Here is a 13,374-nt window from a genome sequence, read left to right as displayed (position 1 = left end):
AAACACTTATAATTATCACGTTTTCTGAATAGTTATAAAATATAAAGGTTCGAAACAATATTATTTAACATGCTTTCAATTTGAATACATTTTTCAAATTTGTACACTAGTATATTCAACTATTGCTAATATTAACTAAGTACATTATTTAAACTTTTATTGTGACGTACCCTGGACAATATATTAATGAAGTATTTTCGAAAATAATAATTTAACATGAGCACAAGTTCCCTTATTTTCTATTTTCACTGCCTGTCACAAGATTTAAATTTAATCAACAAGGATTGTACACGCCGATCCATATAACGCCACAAATTGAAATTAACTCTACCATTTAAGCAACTAACATCTCATCTATCTTCTCTTTTTCTACAGACCAAAAATATTAAGCGTTATTCAACTGTTTCAGTTCAAATGAGCTTTAGTTCAATTGTGACTTAGTTCAAACAAATACCTACCGTGAAGATATTAACAAAATAGGGTGCAATATAACCAATTGGTTGTGAATCGATTGCTAGGATTTTTAAGTTGGGGTAGTACATTCTAAAGATCCTCAAAGCACAGTTAGGCAACTTTCCGCCTCCACTGAGCTGTAATACGACTGGAATCGGAGGTTGATTTGGAAGCTCGCCTAAAATTGTAACTGCTGATACATTTCGTGGAAGTAAATTTTAATTTAAAAACTTTATGATTTTGTATAATGCTGACATTGAATTTTAATATATTTTATCATCATTATCAGTTCTCATTTTCGTGAGTATCATTTAGCAATATAATAACAACCGCTGTCTGTAGATAGTTAAACTTACTAATTTAGTTCGTCATGTCTTCGATCTGTAGGTGTAACCATTTTTCATGTGTTACAGAGACTAATTAAAATAGCTATGAATACACTGTCGAACTATGAATTGAAAAGACTCCAGCGGGTAAGCGGGAATATTTTTTAGGACACCTTATAGGGGCGCTGACATCAATTCAGCTAAAAAGACGTTATAAAAAAATATGTAACTATGTCCTATATAAATCTGCGAATGCTTCAAAATAATCCTCGAAGCCTCAAGTTTTCATACGTTTCATACTTTCTTTATTTATATAAAAAAATATCCATAATCCAACGAGACATCAATTAACTAATTAATTAATTAGTAGCTTGTACCACTAAAACGTTACTAACGTAAACTAGTCAAGCGTACTACAATCGGGTTCCTAAACCGACTATTTGCTTAGTTGATGTTACTAAGTGAACACTTGTAAGAACCAATGAATGCTTTACTAATAAACAGGTAGTAGCCCCAACTATTCATTTTTCTCAGTGCATTAGTTACGTATGATTAGGTACCATTATGTACATTATTAGCAAGGGTCCTCTACAGGCACCTTCATAGGATCTTATGTTGTTTGTTATAGGTGGAACCTATAAGTAAACCATGTAGGATCCTATATAGGAATTTTCACATTGAAAAAAATGGTTAGTTGAGCCAACTATTTAGTTAGTAAGATATGGTACTGCTATTTTATTAGTTCGTACAACAATTCCATTAGTTACAGTGACGATTCAGTTAGTACTGGCAGCTAAGTAAATAGTTGTCCCAACTAACAAAATAGCAGTACCATATCTTACAAATTGAATAGTTTGCCCAACTAACCATTTTTTTGAGAGCAGTAGGGGAGGTTATACAAGGAGAAACTTTTGTAGCTCTATCACAAAAATATTAGATACCAGAATCAATAATAAGAGCCCGTTATAAAGGAAATTATGAGAACAAATCCCCAAAAATACTTCAGATATTCAAATTAGCTTAGGTTACTTTCGAAATTATATTCTTTTTGTAGTTAAATTATACCTTAAAGAAAATAACTTATCAACAAATTCATTTTTAAATAAAAAGTTTTTTATTTAAGAAGTACCTAACCTACAATTTATCATGTATGATTTATCTATTTTAATCGCAGTAATCGGTACAATATGCCCTTTTTTAAATTTATGACATTTTTAATACGTTGTTAGGTTCTCGTACTTACTCGTACCATATTATTTCAATATAAAATGGGTGAGAAATTGAATTAAAGTGAAGTTAAAGCATTACACCGCAGTAATTGTGTCACTTTCCCTATACATATTTTTCAGTGCCGGAAGAATTGGGGGTTTGGAATTGTACCAATTTCAGAGAAAGTCGGTCATTTTCAAAGCCGCCTATCCAATACGGTTAATTGCATGGAAATTTTCAACCTAAGATTTTCAAAACACTAAAGAATTTTCAACAAAAAAATTAATAGTTGATAGTCTTGTCTAGAAAGATTTTAATATTAATTTCTAAGTTCGAAAATTAATTTTGAAAGAAATTTCAATAAAACAGTTCCATTTTTATCGTAGGAAATAAATTTTATATATTTGAACTAAAAAAATAAGGTTTGAACAAAATTCTTTAATATTCAGTAAATTGCAAAACCAGCGTGCTGAAAGTATTTTTTGCTTTTTACCAACGATGAAATTTGAAATTTTGATTTGAATATCGCGCGTATTTTAGAACTTCCGGTTACGGTTATGTTGCACTAATCAGAATCTTAAAAAAGTTGTCTCAAGTATACTTTGAGGATCTGTAGGACATTTTTTGATTTTTTAAATTAGATCATTTTGGTATTAAATAGAAAATTAAATTGCGCTGCAGCACTTGTGATATATCAGGATTGACTGGAGTAGCATACAATTCACGAAAAATATACTTACTTACTGTAGCCAATGGCCTATATATTTGTTGTTTTTTGCATTTTGCAACTAGCTTACTTTGAAAAATATAAATATATCGTACCTTGAAATATGAAAAATATCTTACCTTGAATGTCTGTCAATTTTATTCTGTACAGTATTTTCCTTCGAATCTTGAGGTATGCAATGATCTTTTACGAGAATTTTGAAAAGAAGAACAATCTTATCATGTTTCATTGCAACAACTAATCCCTTACACAGCATGTACAAAACAGTTGCTATAAAAAAAGAAATTTCAAAAGAAGTCTGAGTTGGATTCTCAAAAAATATATAATAAAGAATGAAGTTGTAATGTCCACAATCATGGAAGTTAAGAAACATAATGTAATAATACCATAGAGTATTTTAAAAAAACTTCAATCATTTGAGCACCACATTCCCATCATTTTAGAATCAGAAATTGCTAAAGGAATTATATGTTTAATGTCTCTTTCACGAAGTTTATAATGATTATAGATTTCTTAACAAATTATATTATTTTCATCCTGTATGAATAAAAAAAATATAAAAGATTTCAATTTGCTTCAAGAAGCTTAAAGGGACTAAGTAACAAAACAATTGTTTTTCCCTTCTAGTTTCTCATAATGAAACGTTTGATCAATTGAACAAATAATCCCTAATGTACCAATTACACGTTGTCTATTTCAAATTTATAATCATCTCTTCTTCAAAATTATTTTCAATGTTTAGATAATAACTTATAAAATGTCTTATCTATTCTCTTGATTTTAATTTTTAATGAAGCATACAAATTATATTTACAAAAACATCAAGAGGGTAAGAATTTACGTCATTAGTGCAGTCTTTAATACAATTGTTTTTGACGTAGTTCAACAGTTAGTTAAAAACTAAAGATACGTTATTGGATTTTCGAAACGAGTGAGTATTTAAAAAATTAAAATTAAAAACTTTATTCTCAAGTACCTAGGGGCCTCCCCACTCCAGAAAAATAATTTCATATCTCCTTTTTACATCCAGCTCTTTAATTAATTTTCCACGTATAATATTATACAAGACTTATTCAAATAATTAATAATCGCACTTCATAAAAAAGGAGCTGATTAAAAATTATTTCTTATATTATGTTCTGGCTTATTGTGCATATGCCACAATGCGCAAAAAAAATTCCATTTAATATGAGCAATATTATACAGTCCGAGAAAAGACTATGACTGTACTGCGGGCTGCATTTATTTTTTGGTCGCATGCTGCAGTACGTTGAAAGCCGAATATGATGCATTTATTATCTAAAAAAAGAACAATTCTCATTAATATCCTCTGGAATTTTTTGAATTTTTACAATTTTTAAAATAACTTTATATATATTTAAAATAATAATGTACTTAGAACTATAAATTAATTTTATTAATAATTAATCATCAATAGTTTTACTAGGGGCATGTGATAGTCTGTCACGTGCTTAAATATGAGGCTCTAAGATCCTATTCTCAGTTATATTCCAAATCAAGAATTAATAAAATTGAAGAGCGGGATTCTATATCCGCTTATACATTTTTCTTGCAGAAAGTAGTTGTCCCGGAAAAATTCCAAACAAGTTTAGAATTTTACTTTACAAGAGCATATTCTCATATGAAAAATTAATTAATTTAAATATATTCAAATCAACTCAAATCCGAAATTTTTCCGAAGTGTCAAGGGGTCCATACCGTGCAGCGAAAAAAAGTGTATGTATAGGCCGTTAATCTGACCCCTAATTGCACTATTTAAATATAATTAAAACTCAAATGGACCAAACAAGTGTCCCTTTATAAAATTTGAATTGTTTACCAAAATTTTAACATAATATTTTAATTTTTCAAGTTATAAAGCCGCTGAACATAAACCATGTAATTCGTCACGTGACACTCTGGTGCATAATGAATAATTATTAATCCTTAATAATAAATTAATAAAAATATATCGGGAGATATAAATAATTTTAAAAAGCATGCATATTTCCTCTCTTTTGCAAAATTGGTTTATAAAATAAGCTGAATGGCTTTTGTTTATACCTGATTTTGTGTAGGATATTCTTATATTTCGAGGTAATTTATAGAAAAATAGAAAATGAAAAAAGAAACAAAGAAAAGGGATAATAAAGTAGAAAATTACTTGACACTTACAGAAATAAAAGATGAAATGTTTAGTTTGATTACAGAACCAGACGATATTACAATTGGTTTTGACGCGCATATCATCATCGTGACGATATTAAATTTTGAGTCTCTTCTAAGCGAAGCCCAATCCATTTCATATAAAGTTTCTTTGATTTTAGAACTCTACAATAAAAAAATTAAATATCTCCATTTCATAGAAAGAATTGTAAGAATTTTGAGGATTATTGTACTGCTCTACAAATAGATATGGCATCTTATGTCAGGCGGTACAACTGTGAGTAGAAAATCTGAATTTTATCAGAACAACCAATTTATAATAAGAAATATATAATACAGTTTAAATCATTAATTAAAAATAAGTCATAATAACTGAAATTGAAAAGAAATAATTCATATATAATGAATTTACCTGCAATGTGAGTTCATTCCCATAAAAGCAAACCAGGAAAAGTTGCATTACCATACAAATATTAAACAAAAGAGCGTTGAAAAAATGCAGACTAAATATGCTCTGTCTTGACATTTGATAAATACCGCAACAAATGAGTGTCAAGCTCATAAAACACTGAATGAATAGTATTTCGACGAAAGTTTGATTTAACAATTTGGTAAATCTGCAGAGAAAAAAAAGCTTTTCATTATTATAGTTATAAATATTGTTGATTTCCATTCAAATTAATTAGGTTGGAAAAGATTAAAATTAAACAATGAAAATCTCTTAACACAAATTAAGGCACCAGACCTCAATGAAGCGTTTAGTAGGCTGGGGTCAAAAATAAAAAGTTGAAGATCAAATGTCAATGAAAAGGCAAATTTAGTGAAGAACTATCTTATTCTTTACTAACAATTTAGTATCTAAGAAAATCCTAGGGTATTACATTCATCTTGAATTTAGAGCAAAGTAATTTGCAGCAGAAGCATACTCATTTAATTAAAATGATCCAGATATTGCAATATACTATTCAAATTTTTTGACAGTTACACGTTAACAGAGTAACCGAAAAAATTCATTTTCAAAATTCCCTGCGTCTTTTCCATGATTTTTCGCTGAGCAATTTTTTATTTTCCCTGACCATTATTATTCGAAAGCCAGAATTTAAATCCTCGGAAATTTTCAACAGAGAATTATTTATAAACGGAATAAAACATCCAAAAAGATTACTTTTTAACAAAATACTTTAATTTTCCACTAAACAAAATAGTTGAATTTTTAATTAAATACTAAAATTTTCTACCTACTAAGGTTAATTTTTAAGAACATATTTCTAATTTCAACAAAGAAGTTGAATTTTCCATACAAAAAGGCAAATTTTCAAGAAAAACCTTCATTTTTAATTAAATAGTTGCATTTCTAACCAACCAAGAGGAAATTTTAACCAAGAAGATTAGTTTTCTACAGTAAAAAAGAATTTTTAACTAGAAAAGACGCATTTTCAATAAACCAGTTTAATTCCCAACTGAAACAGATAATTTTTTAATCAAGTCTTCGATTTTTTAATAAAAAACACGAGTTTTCTGCAAAAAAACTTGAATTTACAAACACGACTTCGATTTCTAGCGTCGTGAAGTTGGGATATTATATTCTTTTGATTTTTTAAATTAGATCATTTTGGTATTAAATTGAAAATTAGATTGCGCTGCAGCACTTATGGTACCTCAGGATTGACAGGGATAGAATAATTTTCAAAAAAATACTTACTGCAGAATGTGAATATGATGCCTAACATTCTCTGTGAATAAAATATATTCCATGTCAATGTGCCTATACTTTTTTTGTTTTTTACATTTTGCAATTAATGCAGGCATTTTCCTTAACCGATGTTGTAATATTTTTAGTTGAGCACAAGCTTGCTGCATTAAACCAGTAATTAGGCACTCCACTGACATATGCACCAAAGGTGTCACCGAACGAGAAAGAATTTGTTGAATATATGTTAACCAGAAAAAAAGTGGTACTTTTAAATCAAAAGGTCTATAAGTATTCAAAGCTCTTATTCTTTCATCTCCACTTCTGGCAAGTGGTTCCATGAAAAAAGTAGCGAGGGTCACAAGAATCACGTTCACGTATACTTTAAAGACCCACCTATTATGATTTTTAAAAATTTATTTCAATGCATACTTTTCCACACATAGAAATATCTTACCTTGAATTGCTGTCAGTTTTATTTTGTATATTGATTTCCTCTAAATCTCGAGGTGTGTATTGATCTTCCAGGAGCATTTTTAACAGAAATACAATTCTATCATGTTTGATTACAACACCTAATGCCTTACACAGAGTGCACAAAAAAGAAGCCATATAAAAAGAAATTTGAAAAAAAGTCTGAGTTGGATCCTCAGAAAAATATACCATACAGAATGTTGTTATAATTTCCAAAATCATGGCACTTAAGGACAATAGTGTTATAATACGATAGAGAAATTTTAAAAATAAGCTCGGATCATTTGAACGCCACATTCCCAACATTTTAAGAGCAGAAATTGGCAAAGGTATTAGATGCTGAATGTCTCTTTCACGTTTTTTACAATGATTAGATTTCTTATTAATTTCTTCCATTTTTTACTACACGATTAAGAACATTTACAAGATTTTAGTTTGCTTCAAGAAGCTTAAAGGGACTAAATAACAAAATATTATTTTTGCCCTTTTAGTTTCCCATAATGAAGCATCTGGTCAAACTCATAAACATTTTTCAACGTATTAATAACACGTTGTCTATTCCAAATATATAATCCTCTCGTTTACAATTATTCCGAATGCTTAGGGAATAATGAATTGCTGCAGGTACTAACTATTTTACGTGATTTTAATTTTTAATGAAGCGTAAAAGTAATATTGAGAAAAATATTAAGAATTCAACAGCTTACGTCAATAGTGCAGCCTTTAATTGAATTGTCATTGACGTAGTTTTCTTCAATCTAGAGAGACATGCGCGCGCTTACAGCACGTGGCTTCGTCTCTTTTTGCGTGTTGGAGCGACATCAAATTTTAAGCGATCTGTATGAGCCGATTTTTAATGCATGTTGATAATTGTTTTCATTTTAGTAGACACTTTGTCAAAATTTTTAAGTTTCTGATGCACTAACAATGCATAAACTGTCCAGTTTGAGTGATATTAATGCGTAATCGATAAGTGCAAATTCGTAAAGTACTAGATTAGAGTTTATAATAAATGAGTGATTTGTTATTAATAATTGTATTTTAATAAACAAATAATATAAGCAAACGCTGAGTTTAAGCAAGTTTTGAAAGTTTGCGGTACTTGATTTTAAAATTTATTTTAATTAGTTTGCCAATGATTATTATATACAAAATTGCAATGTAGGTCGATTAAAAGTTGTGTAAAGTTGTGTATAAGAGCTCTTCTTCTTCTTCATTTAGAGTCGATCAATTTTTTTAAATCCTAACATTTTGTTATGTGCAGAAGATACTCTATAGGGCGTAAACGCAAAAAACTTCTAATTTGCAAAAATCACGAATTTTTTCAATAACAATCAAATTTTTCACAAAATTTAGATTTCCTGTTCCGGAATATCACTGGCGAACTAGTGGAAACAAATTTCTAAAAAGCACCTCATATTTTCAAAAATTGCACTAACAGAAAATTTGTTTATGCCATTTTTTGATAGCAATCACATTTTTCATAAAGTGTCAAGGCATTTTAAAGTGATCAAGTTCGTATATCCATGTTAAAGAAACCTCATATAGAAAGCGACAAAAAGTAAATACGACGTAACGTTCCGGAAACTCAAACGGAAACCCCCCTTCATCCAATGAAAGCCCTCCCCTTCGTTTCATTTCAAAGTCTTTGCCAACATTTTATACAATGGTCTTAAGTCACGTGGAAATTACAAGAAGCGCTTACAGTTTAGCTTTCCTGACAACGTGATCGACCCGACCACCATAGTCAACTTTATTGTTTTCATCATGCTTAATATTCGAATCATCAGATGTTCTCTTGACCCATAATTTTATTCTATCTGGACTAAAATTGCCCATAAACGGTTTCTGGGTGACCTGGAATCCTTCCATATCGCTTATGATGTGAAGTTGAAGCGTTTTGTTATTTTGTCTTGTCTTATATCTAGAATTGGCAATTTCATGACGTCACTTTAGAGCCTTGTGTGTACCGTCTCCCAAGTTCATCTATTTGCTATTGCCAGGCGGCCCATCGCCTTAGCCGCCCTGGGAGTTGTCGTAACATATAGGGATTATTGTAAACATGTCATGTCACATGCGGCAAGTCACACCTACGGAATCTCTATCTAGTGGCCTGTCATCCGCACGAAATTTCTCGCATTTAAATGAACATTTTTGCAGCCTCTCTCACCGCACCCCTGAGACTGGTCATAGAAATAATGTAAAGTCACACCCTTACGTCTATTCCAACGTTTTAGGAAGGGGGCACGTAGATTTGACATGCCGCAGGTGTGACTTGACACAGAGAATCGCCGCATATGACATGATATGAGCACGGAGTTTTTCACAGAGAATGAATCCTATCGGCATGACATTTCGGCTTAGTGCGTTGACGTGTTTGCATGCGATTACCGGGCCTATGCTTTGACATGTACAAATAACTTTGTATGGTTCACGCCCATCGATTATTGAAAGGGTGAATTTCCTTTTCTACGTAAGGCCATTTATTTAGAACGCGTTACAATCGGTAATTATTATTATTGGTATGCCTTAAAGATACACTCGGAATCTTTTAAGTGAATGATATACAGCCATTAACTTGAGTTCGTTGCTATGATACCTGCACAGTAAACTCTAGGAATAAATTTTATCTTTAAATTGTATAAAAACCCTGCAGCAAGTTTACCTGACAAAAATATTTGTTTGACACACCTGATCACAGATAAAACTGAAGTTTCCATTAAAAATCATTTTCGGTTCCAAAGGAGCTGCAACGAAAATGAACCCCACTTGCTGAAAAAGAACCCAAAGCGATAAATGAGCTTTAAATAATACAACACTTGAGGTTCTAAGGGATCTCAATTGTAATTGAGCCTCTTTCTAAAGAATCTATTTTTCGCTTTGTCCATTTGGATATTATGCTTAATTATTAACACAATATTTACCTTAAAGCACAGATGTAATCGAACTCTGTTGGCCATAACTTAATGAAGATAATTAAAAAACAAAATAATACCATAATTGTAATAAATATAATGACTTGATAAATATAATTTGCAGGTTATGTAGCAAAATTTCCAGCATAAAAGCATATGCAAGAAACTTTTCGTCTCAAGTCATCGGTCAAGTTTTTTGGCTTTCTATAGGTATCTATTAGAGCTCAAGTTCTAAATGATACCAATTTTCATTTGAGCCGCAAGGTCATTGAACCGCTAGTTTTTTCTGTAATATGCCAAACGCCTGCGTCTAGATTCACTGAAAAAATTTTCTCCATAAATTTGAAAATCCTCACGGTATTCATTTTTTAAATCGTCCTACTTTATTTAAATGATTTTAACCAAAAAATCGTTCACCTAAACTTAAAGAATACGCCCAGATAACAATCGTGCAACGCACGCTTCAAGCATGCAATGAGACTCGCAAGGTGCGACCTATATCGCACTCAAATGGCAAGCACATTCCGCGATTAAGTGATGGGTAAGGGCGTGTGTGCAAAATGAGGCTCATTCAGCCATCACTCATGTTATTTCGTCGTAGTCCTTACTAAATACATATAAATAATATGTCTATAATATTTTGTATTGAGAAAATTCCATTCAGTTGAATCAAATCAATGTTTTATTTCAAATAAATTATGTATTTGTCTTATTTCAAATGATATTTGTACCTGCGCATTATACATGGGCAAATGTCAAACTTCACCATCCACGGAGCATCGTTCCTGACCTTGCCGTCAGGCAGGTTATGTGAGCGTCAAGTTTTTCGTATACGAGTCATGCTTTTGCAGTAGAAAATTGCATCAAACTCTATAATATCTGTTAAAGTTATTTATCTGTTAAAGTCTGTTAAAGTTTTTTAAGAAAATATTATGCAAATTAGTTGCTTTAGACAATAAGGAACATCATTTCGTACAATTATGGGTGTTTTTATAAGATAAGACGAAATTTTTGGCGAAAAGGAATACCGTTGATATTGTGTGGTTATGTTCATTTATCAGTTCACAAATTTTCCAAATTCATTCTGGGTTGTCGGTAATGGATTTTTGAGTTTCGGAAATCCAAAATCAATAAAAAATATATTTATTATTAAAGATTATTATAAGGCGATGTCTTAGGAATGAAGAAAGCAATTAGCAATCATCGCAACATGGCCATCAATAAAAAAATACGTATAATTCCCTAAAAACTTCATTCTGTTGGGTATCATTCACTGAGAAATACGTATGTCGTTCACTGGTTTTAAAGGTATAATAAGAATATTTAAAATCGATCAAATCTACTCAAATTAGAGACTCAAATTTGTTTATTAACTCGTGTCTGCACCGTGCGTGGTACCGCGCGTGCATATTGTTATCTGGGCGTAGGCTGCCACCTTGGTTAGTTTATATTTTATAGTATTTGCTTATAGAAGTAGATCGATAACGCTGTAGGGATAAACGAAATGGGCTCCGGAGAGAGAAAAACCATATAAAATGTAGACCTGTCTCTTTCTAGTTAAAGCTGATTGGTCGAGAGCATTTTCGTTGGGTGAAGTTTGATGAAGCACAGGACCGTGCCTTATATCGCAAATGCCCCAATAATTTAACGTTTATTGTTTCTTTCACAATTTATTTAATTATATTTTAGTGTAAATAAATATTAAAAGTGGTGATAGCCTGTGCAGTTTGTGGGTGTTTTCAAGACGTTGAAGTTCATTTTTAATAGTTTTAACATATAAGGTTAGAAAACTGGGAATTTTTGTTAAATAATAAAGTAAATTTTTCCTTGCACACTTTTGGATTTCAGGCTACAAATAACTTTAATAAATGAAAAATTGCATGAAACTGTGTTTCAAATTTCGAACACTTTTCACACTAGTTTTTATCTGACAAAATGATTATTATTGTAGCATTTTCAATACAATTTCAAGAAGGATTTAAGGTTAGTAAGTTCTTATAAGCTAACTTAAACGTGATATTTTGTATAAATGTTTTCAAAAATTCAATTTATTATAAGCACAAATTTATTATATATTTTTTATAATTGTTTTCAACAAAAATGTACCATATAGAATATGAAGGCAATACCCGGGGCCCCCGAGTCTCTTGAAAAAGTTCTAGAATGGATAAAGGCAGGTCTACATCTCACCTCTTTTTTCTCTTCTCTAGAGCCCATTTCCGTTCTTCCCACAGCGTCATCAGTCCACTTCTACATGTCGATGATTTGCTTACAATTTTTGAAGTCTTTATCAGTGTCTACAGAAAGTAAAGTTTTGTTAAACAAAAGTAAAGGACTGAACTTGGCTGAGTGTTCACTATAAAGTATGAACTAACCAAAGGGCAGCCTATGTGTCCTATAAGTGTAGATAAATGATTTTTTGAATGAAATTATTTAAATGAAGTCACACGATTTTAAAAAATGAATACTGCGAGGATTTTCAAATTTACGAAGACATTTTTTCGGTGAACATAGACGCAACCGTTTGACATATCATATTTGTCAAATAAATATTTTCTTCTGATAAATTTTACCTTACGTCAGATGAATTTTATCTTTTGTCAAATAAACTTGCTACAACTTAGTATAATGTTATTTATAATAATTTATTATTTAGGAAAAAATGAGCTCATTTTGTGCATACATTAAGCCGAAATGAAGATGCAGCATTTTTGAGTGAAAAAGGACTTAAATGAGTTCTTTAAACATATTATTACACCATTAAGCCATTTCCCTTTCGGGGTAGGCGTGACTCACTCGGTAGGGGGAAGGAGTAGTGTGTGGAAGGGATAGAGATTTTTCAGATTGATCCAGAATTCTCGTGCTATTTAAGTAAATAACACGTTCGTTCCGCAACACTGCTCCGACCCAGGTTGCTGATCGATCTCTCTAGCAATCACCCCAAGCGAAGAACCTCACGAAATCGTTATGTAAGGTTGCCCACTTGGGTCCATTAGTAGCCAAGGTCTTTTGTTTCAGGCGTCATTCACTTTACTGACACTCCTTTTATTAACTATTTGCCGCCATACTTTCCTGTCCTGGGATACTTCTCTAGCTTCTTTTATGTCCATGCATTTTTTCATGCAGGCTCTCGTGTTTCTGTGACTTCTTATGTCTATTATACCATTCTTTCCGCGGTCTACCTCTGGGCACGCTGCCATTTACTTTACCTTAATACACTTGTTTCGTTAGTCGTTCATTTGGCATTCTCTCAACATGTCCGAACCATCTTAACCGATTTCTTTCCCATGTGTCTACTAGCGTCTCTTCAGAACCACATTCTTTTAGAATTATCTCGTTACTTACTTTGTCCATTAGGGATTTCCCGCTTATTATCCGCATGAATCTCATGTCAATTGCGTTAATTTTACTCTT

General features: G+C 31.4%; 1 protein-coding gene across 1 annotated transcript; it reads right to left on the bottom strand.

The window, feature by feature from the left end:
• Positions 1-4,875: 4,875 nt before the first annotated feature.
• LOC117182928 (odorant receptor 94a-like) lies at positions 4,876-5,407 on the bottom strand. Its single transcript, XM_033376042.1, has 2 exons — positions 5,294-5,407; positions 4,876-5,046 (listed from the first exon to the last, which is right to left on the bottom strand). The coding sequence occupies exons 1-2, from the start codon at positions 5,405-5,407 to the stop codon at positions 4,876-4,878; spliced, it is 285 nt and encodes a 94-aa protein (XP_033231933.1).
• Between the last annotated feature and the right edge of the window lie 7,967 nt (positions 5,408-13,374).

This window comes from Belonocnema kinseyi, chromosome 2 (genome assembly GCF_010883055.1).
Source record: "Belonocnema kinseyi isolate 2016_QV_RU_SX_M_011 chromosome 2, B_treatae_v1, whole genome shotgun sequence".
Taxonomy (NCBI): domain Eukaryota; kingdom Metazoa; phylum Arthropoda; class Insecta; order Hymenoptera; family Cynipidae; genus Belonocnema; species Belonocnema kinseyi.
Note: the sequence above shows the minus strand (reverse complement) of the source record. Positions and strands in the feature narration are given on the sequence as shown.